Source organism: Danio rerio, chromosome 13, assembly GCF_049306965.1.
Source record: "Danio rerio strain Tuebingen ecotype United States chromosome 13, GRCz12tu, whole genome shotgun sequence".
NCBI classification, from domain to species: Eukaryota; Metazoa; Chordata; class Actinopteri; order Cypriniformes; family Danionidae; genus Danio; species Danio rerio.
Genome location: NC_133188.1, coordinates 20,465,082 through 20,489,086, shown reverse-complemented (window position 1 = coordinate 20,489,086; position 24,005 = coordinate 20,465,082). Strand labels below are relative to the sequence as shown.

Genomic DNA, 24,005 nt, shown 5'->3' with positions numbered 1-24,005 from the left:
ATTATTGTGCTCTAAAACCAGGTGTTTTAGATTCATTGTCCAACCCCTGTAGTTATTTTCTCTTCATAATCACTTGATACTAAACTTTTTTTATGTGGTATTGTCATACTTTTCTGATGCATATGGCTTTCATTTGTCCATTTGTAAAAAGAGAAGTTCTGCATCTTATGCTATATTTACAGAAAGCAATACCATTAGAGAGATTGTCATGTGAAGAATGTGCAATGCATTGTTTTATTTGACCAAATTACATTCAGTTAAAAAAAAAAAAACATGTTTAGTGCATTGATTATTTCTGTAAAATTGCTTTCCTGAGTCGTATCCAGAATCTCATGTTGCTCAAAGGGTCTCTGCTCCACTTCAGGTATGTGTTCTTCTTCAGATGCTTATGTAGACCAAACACTTTCTTGGTTTTTCTCTCCGCCACATCTTCCAGAATAATGATGATGATATTGGCATTGCGTTCCATCAAAAACCGAGACTGAGCTAATTCAAACTCAAAGCGACACCAGGAACTATCAATGAAGTGTTGAGACACAACCACAATGATCTTACGGCTGCCCATTATTCCTTCATCTATAATGTTGGAGGCGATTGACTTCCCGGCTTGAAAGTCCCGCATGTGAAGGCAAAGCTGAATAGGTGGCACACCGTTCTCCAGATTCTCCATAAGTTCATTCATGACCCAAGCTTCATCATAGCTGGAGAAAATCACAAATGCGTCATAAGAACATTCTTGCTGTCCAGGTGATCTGTAGCCACTGAATAAAATAAAACAATACTGAACATAGAACCAGAATTTATAAAGCAAAATTGCTAACACAACTACAAACGTAACACAAATTACTGATAAAACAATTGTGAGTCTTTTCTTGTGCACACAGTAGTCAATGTCAAAGTCTGTTGCTTTGAAATCTGTATTTGCAGAAAAAGTTTTACACCGAATGTTTTCCAGTTGTTTTAAAATGTTTTGTTTTTGAATAATCCACAAAATAAAATCAGTCTGAGAGCAGGAGCAATCGATGGAGTTAGAGGACAAATCAAACTCAGAAAGGTTCATGGGCAACTTTTGTAGAACATCAAGTGGGATGGTGGTTATACTGTTTTTATCAATATACACTGATGTAAGATGTGTCAGCTCTGGTTGAGTTAAAAAGTCCAAAACCATCAATTTGTTTCGACTTAAATATAAATGTCGTAGTTTCTGCGTGCCAGTAAAAGATCTCATTGAGACTTTCTCAATGCCACACTGTGAAATGTCAAGAACCTCCAAGCTTGTTAGGTTTTGTAAGAAGTAACTCAATTTATCTCCACCAAAACTGTTTCCTGCCATTTTAAGAACAGTCAAATTATGCAGGTCCTGAAAAGTCAAGGTATTGAAATGAACACGTGTATAAGAAATATCCAAATACTTTAAATTTCTCAGATGTTTGAAGAATCCAAAGTAAAAAACTATGACTAGTTTTGTATGGTGGAAGTCCAACACTTCAAGCAAGTCAAGTGCAGAAAATGGCTCATTAACAAATGTTATTTCTGAGTTTTGACTAAGATTCAAGTATTGAATATTTGGTGTCCTTGGAAAAAGAATGGAACAGCATTCATGCAAAATCAACATGTTTCCACTCAAGTCTACATATTGAAGCAGGGGAAGGTCACTGACTCCAGTGAAGGTAATAGGAAAGGGACTCTTCATCACCAGTTTTTCCAAGCTTGGAATGTGTGAAATAAATGGTACAACAGATAATCCAGTGTCACTTAAATACAGTTCCTTAAGACGGTGGAATGGAATATGTTTCATACTGTTCATATATGCTTTTTTTATTGTGATTTTTGTTGCATTGACCATACAACGAAACAAGTGCATTTCTGAGTCAGACCATTCTTTTTGAACAAGATAAATTTCGTTAAAATTAATTGAACATAGACCATCAAGATAATCTGGAATTGACACTTTGATTTTTTCGTCCATTCTGTAACGTCCCACAAACAACTTATCCACGGTGAGGCCAGTGAGAGCTTTGTGACACTCTTTTTGTGCATTAAACGAAATGAAGGCAGCTAGCAGATGAAGCTCTCTGAGAATGACATCCTTGAAAGCTCCTGGTTCAATGTGTATTAATGGATTCCTAGACAGAATCAACGTCATATTTCTTCCAATCTCTCACAACACAGCAGTGTGATCCATTCTGATGATGGATATATTATTGGCATGTAGATCAAGTAAACTGAAGTCTTTGAAGGTGCTCATGAATGAAGGAAGAGTCATGGACTGGATGCAATTTGTTCCGACTTTAAGGTCCTGTAGCTTGGTAAGGTTATTAATTTGAAGTTGTAAGGATTCAAGACGAACATCCACAAGAACTAGTCTTTGCAGCTTGTATAAAGAATTCAAGCATTCAGGTGCTAAATATGTTATAGGGTTTCCAGTAAGAATCAATGTCATCAAATTTTTCACATTGTAGAAAGCATCTTTTTCAATCTGTCTGATGTAGCATCTGAAAGGACACAACATAAAAATAAAAACATAGAACACAATCATGTTTAAATTGTAACACACTGAAGAATAGTACTGATTTACCTTGTGAGATCCAGGAGTTGTAAATTCAACATCACAGGAAATACACGCTTATGTAACAAGGTCAAGAAATTGAAACTGAAATCCAGAGATGCCACAGAGAAGGGAAGACTACCAGGAATACAAGTCAGATTCCTTCCAGAACATGAATATTCCTTATTCTTTATCAGCTATTAAAGGACCAAGACATGTTTTACATATTTTATATTTGCATATACATTATAGTATACAACCCTAAATCAGAAAAAGTTGAGACAGTATTGAAAACGCAAATAAAAAAAGAAAGTAGCGATTTTTTAAATTTACTTTAACCTGTTTTTCATTGCAGACAATATGAACACAAAATACTTCATGTTTGTTCTGGTCAACTTTATTTCACTTGTAAATATACATCCTTTCCTGTCATTCAGACCTACAACATATGACAAAAAAGTTGGGACAAGTGCAATTTAGGGCTAGTAATCAGGTAAATTGTTTAAGCGATTTGAAACAGGTCATGTTAACAGGTCATTGAAATTATGATTTGTTACAAAAGCAGCATCCAAGAAAGGTCTAGTACTTTAGGAGCTAAGATGGGCTGAGGATTGTCAGTTTGCCAACAAATATGTGAGAAAATTATTAAAACCTTTAAAACCAATGTTCCTCAAAGAAAGATTGGAAGACATTTAGATATTTCACCTTCAATAATGCATACCATAATTAAAAGATTCAAGGAGTCTGGAGGAATTTCAGTGCATAAAGGATAAAGGCAAAAGCCTAAGCTGAACAACCGTGATCTCGAATCCCTCAGGCATCACTGCGTCAAGAATCGGCATTCATTTAAAAGCAATATTACCACATGGGCTCAGGACTACTTTGGTAAACCTTTGTCAAGTACCACAATACGTAGTTACATCCACAAATGCCAGTGAAAACTGTACTGTGCCAAAAGGAAGCCCTATGTTAACAGTGTCTAGAAGGGCTGTCGACTTCTCTGGGCTCGGTTCATCTGGACCATAAGAGAGTGGAAACAAGTACTGTGGTCAGGTGAATCAGTTTTTCAGGCATTTTTGTGAGAAATGGACGTTGTGTGCTCCGGACCAAAGAAGAAAAGGATCTTGCAGACTGTTACCAGCAACAAGGCCGAAAGCCAGGGTCTGTCATGGTATGGGATTCTGTCAGTGCTTTTGGCAAACTAACTTGCACTTCTGTGATATTTTGGAGCACAATATGCTGCGTTCTTTTCCAGGGATACCTATGCATATTTCAATAAGACAATGCAAGACCACATTCTGCACACATTGCAAAGTCCTGGCTGTGAAGGAAGAGGAAACAGGTAATTGACTGGCCTGTCTGCAGTCCCAACCTCTCTCCAATACAGAATAGGTGGCACACTTTGAAGCGTAAAAAATGCAACAACGAAGACCCCGCACTGTTGCCCACCTTAAGACTTGTTTGCAGGAAGAATGGGACAAAATTACACTTGAAACACTTCATCACTTGGTGTCTTCAGTCCCTAAACATCTTTTAAGTGATATGAAAAGGAATGGCAACATTATTCATTCATTTCCTTTTCGGCTAAGTCCCTTTATTAATCTGGGGTCGCCACAGCGGAATGAACCGCCAACTTAACCAGCCGCAACCCATCTCTGGGAGCATCCATACATGCTCATTCACACTCATACACTACAGACAATTTAGCCTACCCAATTCACCTGTACCACATGTCTTTGGACTGTGGGGGGAACCGGAGCACACGGAGGAAACCCACAAGAACGCAGGGAGAACATGCAAACTCCACACAACGCCAACTCCACTCAACGCCAACTGAGCCAAGGCTCGAACCAGTGACCTTCTTGCTGTGAGGCGACAGCACTACCCACTGCGCCACTGCGTCACCTATGGCAACATTACAAAGTAGTAAATGCTTTACAGTTACAACTTTTTTTTAAATATGTAGCAAGAACCAAGATTGGGATGCATGTATATTTAAAACAAAAACCACATAATCATGAGGAACACATTAAATAATGTTTGTTTTATTGTTTGCAATGAAATACCAGTCGAAGTAAAATTTAAAAAACTCTTCCTTTTGTTTTTAGATGCATTTTCTTAACTGCCCCAACCTTTTCTAATTTGGAGTTGTATTAAGCACAGGCTTATGTCAACACTTTCATAAAATCATGCTTATAAATATAGGCCTTTCAGGCACTAAATACATTGTTGTCTAATACATGAATAGCCAAAACTCACAAAAACATCTTCTGAATTTAGTTGAAAAAGGTGTCATGTGAACATACTCTAAATTTTAATTTAATTTAAAAACTACCTATGAATTATATTCTATAATAACATTTATTATAAAATATGTTTTAACAGAACTATGAAAGTCAAATTATCACAAAAAACATTAGATTACTGATAACATAGTATAATAATTATACTGTATCCTACAATATTGATTCTTAGGCTCACATTAACAGACCATATATTCTGTAGAACCTATTAGTAAATTACATTAACAATACAATCTATGTAATGTTCTTACCTCGGTACATTCCTGTCCTTGTCCAGCATTCACAAGAATTAAGATTAAACTTAGGAAAATCATCCGTTCCCCATTTGACATGATCATTGTTTAAAATTATCTTACTTAAGTTAAGATATATGGTAAATTTAACGTTAAAAAAACAAAACAAAATTGTCAGCAAATTCAAATACAAATTTACTAACACGATAACAGCTCTTTTATCACGGCATCTGGAATATTACTTAACAAACTCACTCATCGGTGGATGTGAAGCAGTAAGCTCTCATCTAAAACACATACCAATTGACATAAATGTTTGTTCTCTTTTATTGTACTTTGAGCAAGCAACTCTCACTTCTCCTTTTGTTTCAACGAGGGAAGTTATTTGTTTATAATGTGCACTCCAAAGATGAACAAAAGCTAATTTATTAGCGTTTCTAGCTATATAATTTACCCTGCGAAAAGACTGTCGATCAGAACATAGAGATCAATGATTGTTTTATACATTTGTGGTTGCAAGGATGACTGATTATTTATTTAACATATAATACATGAAGGATAGATGCAATATTACTGCTATGTAGCAACAATTGCTTTCCTGAGTCGTATCCAGAATCTCATGTTGCTTAAAGGGTCTCTGCTCCACTTCAGGTATGTGTTCTTCTTCAGATGCTTATGAAGACCAAGCACTTTCTTAGTTTTCCTCTCCGCAACATCTTCCAGAATAATGATGATGATGTTGGCATTGCGTTCCACCACAAACCGAGACTGAGCTAATTCAAACTCAAAACGACACCAGGCACTATCAATAAAGTGTTGAGACACGACCACAATGATCTTACGGCTGCCCATTATTCCTTCATCTATAATGTTGGAGGCGATTGACTTCCCCGCTTGAAAGTCCCGCATGTGAAGGCAAAGCTGAATAAATGGCACACCGTTCTCCAGATTCTCCATCAGTTCATTTATGACCCAAGCTTCATCATAGCTGGAGAAAATCACAAATGCGTCATAAGAACATTCTTGCTGTCCAGGTGATCTGTAGCCTCTCAGTAAAATCCAACAATAGCGCAAATAAAATTGAAACCTGTAAACCAAGATTGATAACACAACTATAAACACTATACAAAATACTGGTAAAACAATTATGAGTTTTTTCTTGTAGACACAGTGGTCAATGTCAAAGTCTGTTACTCTAAAATCTGAGTTTGGTGAAATAGTTTTGCACAAAATATTTTCTGGCTGTTTCAAAACTCTCTGATTATTGATAATCCACAACATAAAATCAGTCTGAGAGCAGGAGCAATCAATTGGGTTAAAAGACAAATCAAACTCTGAAAGGTTCATGGGCAACTTTTGGAGAATGTCAAGTGGGATGGTGGTTATACTGTTTTTATTGACATAAAATGTTGTTAATTGTTTAAGGTTTGGGTCGGTGAGAAAATCTATACTCATTAAATTGTTTCCTCTGAGATTCAAATGTCTAAGTCTTTGAAGGTTTTTAAATGACGTTAAATGTATTTCTACCACATGACAGTATGACATATCAAGGTGCTCTAAAAATGTAAGATTGTTAAATAAATAATTTGCTACATCACCTTGAAAACTATTGCCAGCCATCTTGAGAACTTTAAGACTGCTCAGTCCATAAAAGCAATATACGTTAACAAAGGTTACGCTTGAATAAGAAATATCCAGATACCTCAGATTTTTTAAATTAGACAAAAGTGTAAAAGATCCTATACCTAAAAGCTTTGTATGATGAAAATCTAAAATTTCTAGGGATTCAAGTCCTTCAAATCCTCCTTTATCAAGAGAAATTTGTGGATTTAAGCTCAAATTTAAATATCTGATTTGAGGAGTACCAGATAAAACATCTATGCAGCATGATTGTAGAGTAATTTGGTTTGAATTAAGATCCACATACTGAAGTTTCGGCATGTCTAAGAATTTAGTTGAAGAACTTGAACTTGAGTCTAAGAACTTGAGTTGCACTGTTGTGTGTAAATACAAATTTTTCTAAAGTACGAATGTGTGAAAGTTGTTTACCTGGCACAGTATATAACTGAGTGTTAATCAAGTAAAGCTCCTTGATTTTATGAAAAGGCACATACCCAATGACACGAATTACACCACCCTTAACAACTACAACTGTGGCATTAATCATACAGCGAAAGATATTCATTTTCCAGTCAAGTCTTTCCTTCATGTAATAATATGCCTCATAAAAATGAATAGAGCAAAGACCATCGAAATAGTCTAGATCTGATGGGTAAAGTTTGGGATCATCTTTATACATTCCAAACATCAGCCTTGTGACATTAAGGCCATGCAGACCATTTAGACCCTGTTTCTTTGAAGCAAACGAAACAAATGTGGATCGGATGTCCAGCTCTACAAGATGAACCCCTTTAAAAGACCCTGGTTCAATGTGTAGTAATGGATTCCTAGAGAGAATCAATGTCATGTTTTTTCCAATCTCTCGAAGCACAACGGTGTGATCAGTTCTGATGATGGATATATTGTTGGCATGTAGATCAAGTAAACTGAAGTCTTTGAAGGTGCTCATGAATGGAGGAAGAGTCATAGACTGGATGTAATTTGTTCCAACATTGAGTTCCTGTAGCTTGGTAAGGTTATTAATATTAAGCTGTAAGGATTCAAGACCAATATCCACGAGAACTAGCCTTTGCAGATTATATAAAGTATTCAAGCATCCAGGAGCATAATATGTAATAGGGTTTCCAGTAAGGAACAAAGTAGTCAAATTCTTCACATTGTAGAAAGCCTCATTTTCAATCTGTCTGATGTGGCATCTGAATAGAAATATATTTATTTAACATTATTTATAGACAATACCAACTGAAAACAACTGAGACGGTAACACAAATGTGCTTACCTTGACAGATCAAGAACTCTCAGAAAAGTGAAAACTGGGAATACAGTTTTCTTTAACCATTTCAGGTCATTAAAACTAAAATCAAGAGTTTGAACTGAGGAAGGAATTCTGGATGGTATGTAGCTTAGGTTTCTTCCCATGCATGAGTAATGAAGATTTTCAATAATCTAAAATTTAAAAAAAAAATGTATTTATATAAACAAATAATATTATATAAGTATTGAAAAAATGTATTTAAATTTAGAAACTTACTTCTGTGCATGATTGTCCAGCACCTATTGGAAAATATATTATGAAAGCACTTATAGTAAAGAAATTCATCTTGTGTGATCTCAACTGTTCCAGTCATTTAAATGCCTGCCTGCTTTTGGAGATGTTATTACTTTTGAGGAACTGATGTCATGGTTTTCAACAATAGGGTGCTATTGATGAAATTACATTATAGAGAAGCGAGGATAATTTCCTAATGTTGAAGGAAGAAGTACCATTCTGAATAGAGGAATTACTGGCCTGAATATTTTATTGCCTCTGCAAGTCTTGCGCCTTTTTATAAATGTAATTGTATGGGTACATTTATTTGTGTGGTCAAAACATTTCATCAAAGAACTTCAGATCATTTGAACCTGGAAGGCTAGTAAATGACAAGTGGCAGGACAAGAGCTATGAAAGTATAACAACAAAAGTCCAAAGTCCAGAGGGTTGGTGGAGTTGAGACAAGAAGGTGGACCCACTGAGAGGAATAAAGACTACTGGGGAACTGAGGCCTACCACAGAGGAACAAACAGCATTGAAATTAATTTCAGTGAAGCACACTGAACAAATACAGTGGAAGAGTACTTGGGCAGAACTAAAACAACACAGAGATGGTTTAGAGTCTCACTGGCAGAGACAGATACCCCAAGGCCCCGCATAAGCCCATCAGCAGAAACCCTGTTATCAAAGTTCTGAATAGGTAGATATCTTCAATATCCCCAGAGACAGAACAGCCAGGCACATGGCGCACCACCCCTCCCACCCGTCCATCCCGTATCCAGCTGCAAACGTCACTGCAGGACAAGTGGGCTCTCCTGAGCCCAAACTTCTCGTCGAGAACATGGTGTCAATCGCGTTCGGAGACCAGTTGATCAAATCCATAATTCCTTATTCGTTTTAATAGCAGGGCACGGAGAGCCTCAGAGATAGAATAAGATGAAGACAAGAGGAGCTAGCCAGGAGAGATATGGGACGGAGAGGAAAAAAGTTCCGAATCCGATCATCTCCGTATGCAGAAAATTCGGATCCAAATTGAGCTGCCGATCCATTGAAATATTTGATATATATCAATAGTTATATCATATAGTTCTATAAATATAACTTCTGCAACTATACCGTAAGCGACCGGATGCAATGCAGTTCAGTGTTGTCCAAGCAGGTCCATGTGCGCGAGAAGAGAAATAGCAGTTTTTTTGTTTATTGTTTATATCAGAAAAAGTATATATTACGAAAAACATTTCGATCCATAAATGAGTAATAAAAATAGAATTTTTTAATGCTGTCCCCACATTCCCTCCAATATTTTTTTAGCGGTCTATGAGTTTCTAGTATTCATTCATTCACCATGGTGAATGCTCGGCGAATAAAGGCTCTTGCTTTTTGCTCTCCTTTATTTCGGACACTGCGAGATCAGCTTCTCTCCCACAGTGCATGACATTACTGAAAATTCTGTGCGATTGCCAAAGGCCTTTTCTGACAGTTGTGTCCAAATGTCGTGTGCAGTGGAAAGGTGGCTTTACTGTTTGTTTGACATTCTGGCCAGATTTTGATTATATCCGGGTAACCTTTGATTAGGTCGAATTGGATCGGTCCATCTCGAAACCAGCTGACTGTTGCTGATTGGACCACATGCTTAACATTATTATTATTACTAGTATCTTGATCATCATCATATTCACATCTTGTTAGAGATAAAAGCTGCCTGCGTGTAAAAACAATGCTTTTTTTTTTAAATGGTGCAGCCCTTGCTATTTGCCAGATGGCCAATCCACCCCTGATCACTAAAATTAAAGGATCAAAGAGACCAATTAAAACAGTATGTCAGGGAGGGATTCGGAGACCTAAGGAAATAATTCATAACAAGGAAGCAAGGATACTCTACTAGTAGGGAGGTACACAGTAAATCACTATACTGGGAAAGTACTACATATGGAAAACCTCTGTAGTTGGATGTGGTAGATCAAGGTCCCAGGACAACGCTAGAGTTGGCTGGCCTGAATTAATTTTTTGACAGAGAATGTTTGCAGGTGCACTTGTTGCCCAGGGGCACCATGATGTCTTGATTCACCAGTGGATACAACCCAGCTGTATCTATAAGAGGTATTGCCTAATTTAGGACACATCTTGGGTATGGTGCATGTCCCATCAGGGTTACTTGACACAAGTGTGGCTATCACCAACCTATAGAAAATGAATGTTTTAATCAAAAACAAAACTGGCTAAGCGTTTGACTGTGTCCTGCTTAATGGTGCTCAGAAACACATTTTGAATCGCTTGTTCATATTCCATATCTGTTGTGGCTTGTTTGGACAGAAATATATATATATATATATTTTTTTTTTTGCTTCAGCACAATCTATACAGGTTTATTTGGGGAGATTCATTGTAATTCTGTGAACCCAATGATAAATCATAAAACAGCTCAGTCTAAACCACTGCGGGATACTCAGGGTCAATTGGACTTTGAGCTCATGTACTTTTAAATGGTTTAAATCTATAGCATGTCTGCCATAAAGATGGCAATAATGCACTGAAATGTTTTAACATAATAATGAGACAAAGTCACCTTAATTTCACAGTTGCTCTTATAATGGCATTTTCTTCTATGCAACTCACTCAATAAACAGACGATGATCTGCACTACGTCTCCCACTAATGTTCATTGTGGGTAATACAGACCATCAGTCCAGCATAACTGATAATAAAGCAATACCTTAAACAACAGGCATCATAATAAAATATAAAAAAATGCTGTTTACATCAGGCAATTTACAAACAATAACTATGTTGTCAAATGAATATGTTGATTACGACAGAAATAAAAAAATTTCTGTGAATGCAAAACGCAAAATTAAGGCACCACTTTATTCAACCAAAATATGCATAAATTATCAGACCAAAGGTATTAACACTGTTGTTGCATTGTATGCTGATAAACTATTCAAGTAAGACATGCAAACTATTTGTGGCCTAAACTATATCATTGTTTTGTAGCAACAATTGCTTTCCTGAGTCGTATCCAGAATCTCATGTTGCTCAAAGGGTCTCTGCTCCACTTCAGGTATGTGTTCTTCTTCAGATGCTTATGTAGACCTATTACTTTCTTAGTTTTCCTCTCTGCCACATCTTCCAGAATAATGATGATGATGTTGGCATTGCGTTCCATCAAAAACCGAGACTGAGCTAATTCAAACTCAAAACGACACCAGGAACTATCAATAAAGTGTTGAGACACGACCACAATGATCTTACGGCTGCCCATTATTCCTTCATCTATAATGTTGGAGGCGATTGACTTCCCGGCTTGAAAGTCCCGCATGTGAAGGCAAAGCTGAATAGGTGGCACACCGTTCTCCAAATTCTCCATCAGTTCATTCATGACCCAAGCTTCATCATAGCTGGAGAAAATCACAAATGCGTCATAAGAACATTCTTGCTGTCCAGGTGATCTGTAGCCTCTCAGTAAAATCCAAAAATAGCGCAAATAAAATTGAAACCTGTAAACCAAGATTGATAACACAACTATAAACACTACACAAAATACTGGTAAAACAATTATGAGTTTTTTCTTGTAGACACAGTGGTCAATGTCAAAGTCTGTTACTCTAAAATCTGAGTTTGGTGAAATAGTTTTGCACAAAATATTTTCTGGCTGCTTCAAAACTCTCTGATTATTGATAATCCACAACATAAAATCAGTCTGAGAGCAGGAGCAATCAATTGGGTTAAAGGACAAATCAAACTCTGAAAGGTTCATGGGCAAATTTTGAAGAACATGAAGTGGAATGGCAGTAATGCTGTTTTTCTCAACATAAAATGAAGTTAACTGTTTCAGATTTGGGTGAGTCAGAAAATCTATCTTAATTAAATAGTTTCCTTTCACATTCAAATGTCTAAGCCTCTGAAGATATTTAAAAGAGCTTGTGTGTAACTCTACCAAATGACAGAATGACATGTCAAGGTGCTCCAATAACGTGAGATTATTAAATACATATTTTGCTACATTACCTTGAAAATTATTACCAGCCATTTTGAGAACATTAAGACTGCTGAGTCCAAGAAAGCAAAATATGTTACTAAATGTTACACTTGAATAGGAAACATCCAGATACCTCAGATTCTTTAGGTTGGATAAAACAGAAAGGTATCCAATGCGTACAACCCTTGTATAGGAAAAATCTAGAATCTCAAGCGAATCAAGTCCTTCAAATCCTCCCACATCAACAGAAATTTCTGAGTTTAGGCTCAAATTCAAATAGTTGATTTGAGGAGTGCCGGATAAAAGTGTAGAGCAGCAATGTTTTATTTTCAATTGGTTGTCACTTAAATCTACATACTGCAGTTTAGGCAGGTCTGTAAAGGGCTCTGCAAAAATAGGTTCACTGTTGTGTGTAATTTCCAGTTTTTCTAATGTATGGAGATGTGAAAGTTGTTTAGTTGGCAAAGTACCCAAGCCATTGTTGATCAAATAAAGCTCCTTGGTTTTATGAAAATGCACAGTCTCCATTTTAAAAATATTACCTCCTTTTACTGTTATACGTGTTGCATTGATCATACAGCGAAAGATAGCAATTGTTGTTTTAGCACTTTCCAAAACATAGTAAGATACCTCCTGAAAATTAAAACAGCAAAGGCCATCTAAAACATCATTGTCCACGAAATGAAAGCCGTTATCTTCCCTGTACTTTCCAAAAATTAACCTTTTGACATTAAGACCATGCAAGGCTTTTAGAGCTGCTTTTTGAGCAGAAAATGAAACAAAAGCAGATCGAATATCCAGCTGTCTGAGATAAACATCTTTGAAAGCTCCTGGTTCAATGTGTAGTAATGGATTCCAAGTCAGAATCAACGTCATGTTTCTTCCGATCTCTCGCAGCACAACGGTGTGATCAGTTCTGATGATGGATATATTGTTGGCATGTAGATCAAGTAAACTGAAGTCTTTGAAGGTGGTCATGAATGGAGGAAGAGTCATAGACTGGATGTAATTTGTTCCAACATTGAGTTCCTGTAGCTTGGTAAGGTTATTAATATTAAGCTGTAAGGATTCAAGACCAATATCCACGAGAACTAGCCTTTGCAGATTATATAAAGTATTCAAGCATCCAGGAGCAAAATATATAATGGGGTTTCCAGTAAGGAACAAAGTAGTCAAATTCTTCACATTGTAGAAAGCATCATTTTCAATCTGTCTGATGTGGCATCTGAAATTTAAATAAAAAACATTCAACATTATTTATAGAAAATACCTCAACGGAAATCTTGAAAGTAATGGCATTACTTACCTTGACAGATCAAGAACTCTCAGAAAAGACAGAACTGGGAAAATAGTCTTCTTTAATTGTAGAAAAAAATTAAAACTGAAGTCCAGAGTTTGAACCGAGGAAGGGATACTGGATGGGATGCTGCTGAGGTTTCTTCCCATGCATGAGTAATGAAGATTCTCAATAATCTAAGGTAAACCAATCATTTAAAAACAGTAAATAAAACAGTAAGACAAAATACATTTTAAACCAGAAAACTTACTCGAGTACATGGCTCTCCATTAGCTATGTAGTAACATATCAAAAACACACTTATAGCATAGAAACCCATCTTAAGAGCTGCCATCAAGACTCACAACTTTTCTGATGAAAGAAATGTAGCCAACTATGTTTAAGGTCACATGAGGAGCAAATGAGGAATCAATACCATCATTTAAAATAAAGGGGAAATTCGATCAAAATTTTAATAAAACAAGTTAGCTTGCGGTTCTGGTGATTCACATGTGACATGTAAAATCCTTCAGTTTAATTTTTCTATAATTTTTTAATAATTCCAAATTATTTGAAATGTCTAAATCAGTTAATACCAACAAATAAATCATATGATGTCTTGATTTAGTATTATCTTGTAATTGAGAAAATACCAACACGTAACCTTTTACTCAATCGCTGGGGAGAGAAAAAATACTGGAAAACACATAGAAGGATAATAAATATGAACTACCAGCAGAGGGCTGGGTTCCGTACCCTGTACATAAGAGCAAGTGTAAAACTATTGCAAACTTAAGCCAGAAACTTACCGTGTTCATAGTTACAGGATTAACTAAATTTATTTTAGTATGTTCTAATACTCAAAAGAAGAACTGAATAAAATATGTACATCAATACAATATTGCTTATTTAAAAAAATAAGCATTTTAACTACAATCCCATTAGGTTTTAGACTTGTACAAATAAAGAACTACCGATGAAGCATCTCCTGCTAAGACAAGATATACCTGTTACGTTTGGAGTTGGTATTTAAATCGTCATTTAAGCATCCATCACTTGTTTCAACTTATAACCTTGTCGAGGTTCTTCTGTTGAACTCATTTGAAAAATGCTGGTAGCTGGCACCATTTCGTTTTTTTCCCTATCTTAAAGTCAATGGTACCGGCAAGAGATAATATAGTTTAGCATTTTTACATTTGTTACTTTGAAACTAAATTTTACATTTGTTCACTTCAATTTAGTTTTTATTTTATGAACACTTACCTCTTTCCAAACGTAACACGTAACAACACGTAATAAATAAAAGTACAAAGAATTGAGACAAAATTCTTCATATTAAAGATCATACTGTAGGCTACATGTAGACTGTTATTGCAGTGGCTTTTGGAAACTGGTTTATATATATATATATATATATATATATATATATATATATATATATATATATATATATATATATATATAAAATAAATGACTTCTGTAAAGAATCTAAAGAATCTTGCTTGTATGATGTGCTCATGTATTTACTAATACATAAGCACAACGTAATACATTTGTAACCACTGTGTTTGATTCTGCCAGTGAATGGGTGCAGACATTTCACATTTTCGGGTTTCTCAATAGTCATAATAGGGTTAACAAAGTGCAGTGAATGAAAAAGTACAACATATTATTTCTTTTTACAATCAAATTTGCTGAAATAAAAGAAAAACGCAATTATGGTGTTATCAAAACTATTAGAAAAACTACTAACAGCAGCTAAAAGAGAGAAAAACTTAAAATTCACTATCCTGTTCATAAATGGTGTATTAGAAAAACCTTGTATAATTGGTAATTCGTTTGTTGTGATTTGATGCCAGGATAATATAATACTGTCAATACACACACACCTTTTTTTTTTTAAGTTTAAAAACTGTCCAATGATTTAAGATGCTGGTGACCACATGGGTCGTCTTGTGAAAAGGGCCCATTCCTAAACAATTTTTTAGTTAAATACTTCTTTATTTCCACCGCTGAGACTGCAGCTCTGCACAAGACGTTTGGCCAACGGAGAAATTGAAATGGTCGTGCCCACCTGAGCCTGATTTCTCTCAAGGTTTTTTTTCTTCACTTTCGCCAATTGATAAAGTTTTGTTTCCCCCTCGCAGCTGTCGCCATTAGCTTGCATGATTCAGGATTGGTAGAGCTACGCATCAATGGATTTGCTCTTCAGTGTTTGGACTCTCAGTAATGATTATTAAACCACACTGAACGGAGCTAAACTGAACTACACTATTCCAATTTACTATGATCTTTTATGTGAAGCTGCTTTGACAATCTACATTATAAAAGAGCTATAAAAATAAAGGTGAATAGAATTAAATTTCAGTTCATTTTGCAGTGACCATTGATCATTTATTTAGTTTTATGATTTTAATTTATTGTGAATTTTTCATTTTGTTTCAGTTAACGAAAATATTTAAGATCAAAAGTTTGACTTGGTTTTCGTTTACTGAAAGCAAGAACATACTATAAAACACTGTATGAACTGGTTGAGTCAACAACCTTTATTTTTCCATATATGTGAGCCACTCAAAGATGGGGAAATAGACAAATGGAACAAGAATTTACCACTATAGAGGGCAATCAACAAACGGATCAATGGCATTGTAACTTTCTTTAACCTCTAGTCTACAGAGAGGCTTGCTGACATACAAGTAAATTAAAAGACAGAAATAACAGTGTAAACATTCATGTACAGAGAAGCAAAAAGAAATCAAATTAAAACAATGATTAGTATGTAAAGAAACAAAAAGGGACCGGGAGCCAAAACCTTTTTTTTTTTTCTATTAGAGCTCAGCATACATTTCTACATGGCATGCAATAAGGCACCTAACTAACACAATGAATAAACCTATGCTACATGAAGCACAACTGTTATCCAATTGAAAAGAAAAAATAGTTCTGATACAACGTTCACTCCCATAAAAACAGTTCTCTCATTTCCCTTTCATTTTCCCAAACCTTATTAAAAAAATACATCCGTTTGTAAAAGACTTTCTCAATACACAGAACTGTAAATAGAAAGCACAAATCCATGGAATTAAGGGAGGGGAAAAAATGAATCAAACAATTTCAAAAAAAGCAAGCTATATTTTGTATTTGCATCAAAGTATACACAATCTATTATTATCATCATTATTAAATGTTGATACTCTGCAAACTGTATCCAGAATACAACTAAATGCTATACATTGCTGTCTGACTTTATCAATGGCAGGTCCAATCCTAAATGTGCAGCCAGCCATTGGTAACATGGGAGGTAAGCAGAGAGAAGCACTGAACACATTTAGAGAATTTTGTGGGCTGTACCAAGTTTGGACTCAATAAAAATCAGCTGTACAATTCAGTTGTCTGTCGAAAACTGGCACTTTAAAGAATGAACCAATTTTTTTTCCAACAGAGTGTGTATATATTATGATTTGGTTGGGTCGACCCTTCATTTAATAGGACCAGCTTTTCACAACTTTATGTTCTAGACTTTTGCCTTTGTGATGCTCTCACCATCAGCCTTCAGGAAGTTATTCAAGTCAATATGCTGTTTAGGCTCAACCTTTTTTCATTTTGCATCATAAGGTATTAAATTAATAATCATTTTGATTCTATATTTTGCAGGACATCCCCTGAAAGCACCATTCACCTACGAGAGACCGATAAGACTACCTGGACCATACGTCAAGAATGGGTCATTTTGAGAAAAAGAACAGCACACTACTTATCTATACATATCTATATAAAAGAAAATCAACATATATTTACACACGATATCAGTTTCTCAACCCATTAATAACACAGAAATGGGTAAAAGATACAGACTAGGGGAGTGAATAGTTGCATCAAGATCAATTTGCTTAATTGTCTGTCACTCAAAACAAACTTGACCTAATACTCATTTCGAGATTGTGCCAGGCTTCAATAAACTTCCAAATGCAACTTTAAGCAAAAGTCAGTGATGGAATCTCAGTACATTTTGTCTGTGGTTTAATCACATACCATGTTCCAGAATTACATATTTAACTAGTCATGTGCACATTACACAGGGGATTTCAGTGTCAATCATACCAAATTGAAATTAATTTCCTTAAGATCAGGTCCACGTCGATGTTCTGGATTTTCTTTCCCACAACCCCTAAAGACTACAATGTGGCGTGAATCGTGGGATGAATGGTAGCATTTCACTTACGGGAGAGGAAATCAAGCTTACTGATCAATATGAATTCTGTGATGCCTAGACAGAGAAGACGAATGATTGAATCCCTTTCCACACTGAGCGCATCTGTATGGTTTCTCACTCTGAAGGATTCTCTGTTTCAAGATGGTAGTGTGGGGGAAACCCTTTCCTGTTGCAATAGCACTATAAGTTGACTTATCCTCCAAATGAACCCGTTGGTGCCTTGCGAGCGAGGAGGGGTGGTTGAATCTTTTACCACACTGAGCACAGGTGTAAGACTTTCCATCAGAATGAGTTCTCTGGTGCCTGGATAGTGAGGACGAGTGATTGAAGCTCTTCTCGCAATGGTTGCAGCTGTATGGCTTTTCGCCAGTATGCATTCCCCTCTTCAGTGTAGTATCAAAAGGGAAATCTTTATCAGCCTGGGCGTACATCTTGGCCTCCAAGTGGACCTTGTGGTGTCTTGACAAGGAAGAGGAATGGTTAAAACCCTTGTCACACTGAGAACAACGGTACGGCTTTCCACCCTGATGAACCAGCTGATGCTTCTTGAGGTGGCGTTTTCTCACAAAGCTCTTCCGACACTGGGTGCACTTGTAGGGCTTCTCCCCTGAGTGGATTCTCTGGTGCTCTCTCAGCGTGGCAGCTGCCGCAAAACACTTTCCACACTGGGTGCATCGGTGTGGCTTATCCCCAGCATGGGTCTTCTGGTGCTGTTTAAGATTGGAAGCAGTCGTAAAGCCTTTACCACACTGAAGACAGGTGAACGGCTTGTCACGGGCATGCAGCTCTTGGTGTTTTTTGAGATGACGTCTGCGCATAAAGCTCTTTCTGCATTGGGTGCACTTGTAGGGTTTGTCATCTGAATGCATTTTCATGTGCTCCCGCAAAGTGATGGCAGCGGCAAAGCTTTTGCCACACTCTGAACATCTATGTGGCTTCTCAGGAGAATGCATCATCTGGTGCGGTTTCAAACTGAATGCATCAATTACTCCTTTGCCAACCATCTCAAGACCAGTGGTATAACTTTTCTCTTTCATGTGAATTCTCATGTGACTTCTTAGGCTGGCTTCAATAGCAAAGCTCTCCCCACAGTGGACGCAAATGTAAGGGTGAGTGGCTTTGTGAATTTCAAAGTGTTCGTGCAGATCTGACATACAGCCAAATATCTCGCCACACTCGCTGCACTGCAGGCCATGAGCCTCATGGATGATAACACCATTCTCAGACTCCACCGTTAGCTCCCCTCCGTGGTCAGACTCCACCTTTACGATATGATCTCCGCCACCTATCTCGGTCTTCAACAGCACCTCCCCAAGCAAATGCTCATTGCCTTTTATTTCTGCACTGCTGAAGTACTGGTGATGATCGTGGTGTATTTCTGATTTAATGTAGTCATGGTCCGTCTCTGTAACTACATCCACGCAGGTTACTGCTCCTAAATCACCATGAATGGCCTCCAGGTCAAGTCTTTTGTCCTCTTGAGTCATAATCTCTGTCTCTGCTCCATAATGCAAGTCCCCAACTTGCGTATGGGCTATGACACACTCAGATCCCAACGTATCGAGACCTGGTGTGTCACAGTCAGTCTCTGACTCAGCCATCAGGACGCACTCCAGCCTGACGACTTCCGTCTTCCCGGTTATGTGAATTAAAGCGTTGCTCTAAGAGCACCGCTTTCCCACAAATAAACTTGAAGGGTTGCCTGCTGTAGGCACAGTCAGTTTTTAGGTCAGGACCGGCCCTGCCTGTTGAAAGACAACAAACATTTAAATCAAATCTGCATAACATTGTAGCTAAATTTACCATGTAATGTTCATCAAGCAGCAAAAAGATTAATGTTATTAAACCTAAAAACAACTAAGCATGCAAAAACATGAAATTAGCATTTAATTATCTAAAAAAAAAAAATCATTTCATTAAATGACTAGCTGCAACTTATTGTCATTAACCCATAGCTCCAATTAATTGTTTAGCAACATACTTTACATCTGCAAAGGTTAGAAGACAGAGTAATTTGTTGCATAAAAAAATAAACAAACAACAGAGACGGATTTCATAGACAAGCAGACTTGAAACATACAAGTGCAAATGCAAAAGCATTGTGTGGTCAAATCATAAACAAAACCACAGCTTATCTAAAAACCATATTAAAGCTAGTTAGCAAAAATATATGTGACCAGAAATGGGCTAAGGTTAGCCTGTGGGCACTACTTTTGGCTAATTTGACAGGCTGTGGATACATGAACAAGTGAACAATACATTACATTTTCTAAAGACAAATGAACAACTCACTCAATTGTCAAATACACGTAACAAAAATTTATGTTTACAACTTGCACATACACAACTGTCAGTGTTGGCTAGATTAGCTGGCTAAATAGCTGCTAGTTAGCTGATAATACATGCTCAGGGAAGCTAACTAGCTGGCTAACTAGCACTGTAGCTCCAACATAAAATGAAAATGAATTTAAATCCTGACTGTCTGCCTTCAATTCAGAATTTCACAGCGAATATTTCTGGCACATAAAGACGTCTGGGTGGCTTTTGAATTACGTAGAAACTGTTAAAAGTAGTACACTTAAAGAAATACTACGCGTTTACCGGTGGGCATCTTGTGTGCCAGAGGTTGGAAGAGCTAACTAGCTGTAAAATGGCCGCCGCGACTAGCTTCCGCCCCTCGTACAGGCACGCAGAGTCAACACGCGACGTGAGCAAATGCAAATAAACTAGGTCATGTTCGTTGATTTATTTTACTGCTCGCAGGACAAATGTGTTGTCATAGCAAAACAAGCTCAAGATAATCAACACACAAACAAGGCAAACAGCTCGAGTTACTGGCTAATGGGAGTTGTACGCTATTCGTGAAAGCCCGGGAAAGGCGCCCCCCTTCTTACATAACGCGTTTTTGTTTTGTGGCGTCGACTTAAAAAGAAACCGAACAAATGCTCTAAGCATTTTGGAGGGTTTACGCTCATTTTGAAATCATTCAAATCAGTTGACATGAGCATAGCGTGGCTATAAGCTGAGCTTATCATGCTATAGCCCTAGCCCATTTTTAGCTGCGCGAAACAAACATGGCCCGTCGTCCTGCTAAGCTGCCTCGCTAGCCGAACACTAGCAGACGCTCCGCAGCCGCCATTGCTACTAAACACCTCCGAACTCCGTGACGTTCACAGCTCATCAGTAACGCAAAACAAGCGCAATTTATCGCAAAATATTCATACAACTGGTATAAACTCAACGTATATCCTGTCGTATCGCGTTACGTAAATCAAATAACATAATTGTATCATATAGCAGGCTAGTTAGCCAGCTAAGTTAACTAGCAAAGGTATCAAAAACACAAACACACATAAACATTAATCGTTTGCAGATTAAACGTATTTAAATAATAAAAAAAAACATTCATCCGACCTCTTTGCCCTTTAAAGGCTCTTTAGTGATCTGCGGTGGTCAAAGGCCTGCAGATCTTCCTTCTGTTGCGTCTGTACTGCCTGCCTGCGGTTTGCTTTCTGTCACTCTTTCTCTCTCCCTCCCTCCGTCGGTACGTAGCGGGATGGCGCCGCGGATCATCTGGCGCCAACTGTGCTGGAGCGCATGAGCAAAAAACAAAGCAGTTGAAGAAACAAGCGCTCGACCGCTCTCTGTCGGACTGGCAGAAAGGGATTTTAACAAAGGGCATACTTTCAGACATCTTATTTGAAATTCAATGTTACTCAAATTGCAACCAAATTATTTTATTATATGTATTTTAGAGTGCTTATTTTGATAATCATTTGTACCCAGAAAAGCTATAAGAACCACATAATTAAAAACAGACTAACACTTTAAGCTGATTTTACATTTAGCCTAAGCTATTCGTTCGTTGATACATGTTTAACGGATAATATTATATTTGCATATCCTTTATATTGTTTAGGCCTAATATATTTTACATTTGGCTAATATTAAAATCTCCATGGTTTTTGTAAACATAGGCTTAATGGCTTATACTTAAGGCTAGTGTAGCAAAACTGGTTAATTTGTGTTTACCATGGTTTAAGAGACATTAAAACCTATATTTGTAGTGAAATCATGGTTAATTTTCATAAGATTGATTATAAACTGAAATAACATTAAACAATTTTGTAACATTTTAGATTGAATATCATACATTGCTAGTTAATAATTTAATAATGCATATATATATATAATTCATTCATTCATTTTGCAAGAGCATGCAAACTCCAACACAGAAACACCAACTGACCCAGCCGAGGCTCAAACCAGTGACCTTCTTGCTGTGAGGCGACAGCACTACCTACTGTGCCACTGTGTCGCCTGATATATAAAATAATAATAATGCTGGGGAGCAAGGGAAAAAAACAGACAACAAAACACACACACACTATCCCGGTGGGGACTCTTGATAGACTTAATGATATTTCTAATGTATAGACTGTATATTTTATCTCCCCTACCCCTATATACCCAATCTCACAGCACACATTCTGCATTTTTACATTACCAAAATACTTGTCTGATTTAAAAGCACGTTTACCCACCTCGACTTAGTCCCAGTAAAGAAATTGTAAAAAAGTCTTTATTTAAATAAAAAATGTTTTCCCAACATTTACATTTCTCACATAAAAGTATAGTGTGGCAGCATACCCAAAAGAAAGGAATGCACTTTGTGGTGAGCACAGAATTCAAAGAGATGTTCACAATGTACTTGACCTGGCCTGACCTCAAGATGACCTATCAGTAGTTTAAACTTATAGTTCACACTCCTCATGTGACAGTGAGAAGTTTCATGGGTAGCTCAGCTGACATAAAAAAAATAAACATTTCTGTGTGAAAATTACAGAATTTATTGTAAAGATAGACATCACATCTTGTGCTGGCAAGGATGTGCTGCCACCAAAGCTATAGCATATCTTTTAAGGAAGAAGTAATTTCTAAGGCTGCTTCTAAAAGATGGAGTTGATAGATTGGTGGTCATCTTTAGCAAATGGCTTCCTCAAACCTTCCTCAAATATTGTAATCAAGAAGCACTGGGAGGCGCCCTTTCACTGCTTAAAACGTTTTGGGGCAACAAAGTATGCTCCATTGCTTGATGAGCATTCGAGGGAAAATAACAGGTTAAAGATAAATATAACATTGATAAGTATGTTTTTAATAAAGAAAAATCACCAGACTTTGATTTTAAACGTCTTTTTAAAGCTTATTTTAGTTAGACTTTAGCAATTTTAAATAGGCTATATGGAGTTCCAAGAATGAGCCAAAATGGCAACATTTAACAGAGAATCAGTGTAAATGATCTGACAAATAACAGTGGTTTGTAGCTTACAGTGTGTCTGTGCATGCTGTATTTATTTTTTTGAAAACAGAGTGGCTTTAGCCTTTGTTCTCTACCAGTGAGGCTGAATGAAACATGACACAGTGAGCCATCATTCAATACTTGTCATTCAGTAACCCCATCTGTTGAGTTCCTGCCTGAACCTGTAGAGCATCTCTCACGTCAGCCCCTGCTGCAGCGAATCAAACTGTGTGTAGCTTTAAAATGAATATAAAATAGATGAATACTTGTGCTGAGTTTAATGCTATTTCATATGATCTTCAAAATTGTGCTATGGCTAACTTGTCACACCTTCATGTTTGAATGCTGGATTAGTAGTGTTAAGTAGTGTAGTGTTAAGTCAACTGACAACACTACAAGTGACATTTTGATGAATTCATATGAGTATTTGCCTATTCATCTGCAAAGTATTGTAATGTGTAGGCCTATTTATATAGCACATCGCCACCTTGGAATTATAAGGTTCTATCTGCATTCTGAATGATTTTGAGATATTGATCTTTAATGCTTTTGCATTCCATTGCAAACAGTATGTGTGTAACATTTGTTTTTGGAATAAAAATTTTAACATGTAAACAACATCCCATAATGTAAATAAGTTGTCATTTAATAAGAATATGCAAATAACTCAATTTTGACAAAAATGTCAGATAGAACCTAACTTAAATTCAAAGGTGACGACATGTATAGTGTATCACACTCGATTGGGAGGCCATGATGGTTAAGGGCAGATGGAGAAAATTTGGCCAGGACACCAGATTACAGCCCTGCTCTTTACAAGAAGTGCCATGGGATTTTTTATGACCACAGAGAGTCAATCAATCAAGCAAACACACTTAAATATGCTAATCAGTGTATTCGAGATAAGCTGCGGTCACACTGGACTTTTCTCCCAATAAACTTCCATTCATACGCACGCGAATGTGTCAGACTGGAAAATTTTGCAGTTGGAAGTTTTGCAGTT

General features: G+C 36.8%; 4 protein-coding genes across 5 annotated transcripts; all 4 read right to left on the bottom strand.

The window, feature by feature from the left end:
* Positions 1-206: 206 nt before the first annotated feature.
* tlr4bb (toll-like receptor 4b, duplicate b) lies at positions 207-5,385 on the bottom strand. Its single transcript, NM_212813.2, is given in 3 exon segments — positions 207-2,495; positions 2,579-2,745; positions 5,103-5,385. Coding segments are annotated over 3 exon segments (2,460 nt in total). The 5' UTR covers positions 5,190-5,385; the 3' UTR covers positions 207-289.
* A 23-nt stretch (positions 5,386-5,408) lies between these two features.
* On the bottom strand, positions 5,409-8,314 carry tlr4al (toll-like receptor 4a, like). Its single transcript, NM_001328605.1, is given in 4 exon segments — positions 5,409-7,061; positions 7,063-7,900; positions 7,984-8,150; positions 8,236-8,314. Coding segments are annotated over 4 exon segments (2,475 nt in total). The 5' UTR covers positions 8,305-8,314; the 3' UTR covers positions 5,409-5,660.
* A 2,767-nt stretch (positions 8,315-11,081) lies between these two features.
* tlr4ba (toll-like receptor 4b, duplicate a) lies at positions 11,082-13,974 on the bottom strand. Of its 2 annotated transcripts, XM_009307228.5 has the most exons (3): positions 13,762-13,974; positions 13,521-13,687; positions 11,082-13,439 (listed from the first exon to the last, which is right to left on the bottom strand). In XM_009307228.5, exons 1-3 carry the CDS (start codon positions 13,843-13,845, stop codon positions 11,216-11,218), a joined length of 2,475 nt encoding a protein of 824 aa, XP_009305503.2. In that variant the 5' UTR covers positions 13,846-13,974; the 3' UTR covers positions 11,082-11,215.
* Positions 13,975-16,013: 2,039 nt separating this feature from the next.
* On the bottom strand, positions 16,014-21,263 carry si:ch211-198a12.6. Its single transcript, NM_001145579.1, is given in 2 exon segments — positions 16,014-19,448; positions 21,118-21,263. A coding segment is annotated over 1 exon segment (1,575 nt). The 5' UTR covers positions 19,305-19,448; positions 21,118-21,263; the 3' UTR covers positions 16,014-17,729.
* Positions 21,264-24,005: the final 2,742 nt, after the last annotated feature.

Bases quoted from the DNA above. Each gene is read 5' to 3' on its own strand.
- tlr4ba (XM_009307228.5), bottom strand. From the start codon at position 13,845: ATGGCAGCTCTTAAGATGGGTTTCTATGCTATAAGTGTGTTTTTGATA. The intron at 13,688-13,761 runs GTAAGTTTTCTG...GGTTTACCTTAG, and splicing joins ATGGAGAGCCATGTACTCGA to ATTATTGAGAATCTTCATTA. The intron at 13,440-13,520 runs GTAAGTAATGCC...TTTAAATTTCAG, and splicing joins AGAGTTCTTGATCTGTCAAG to ATGCCACATCAGACAGATTG.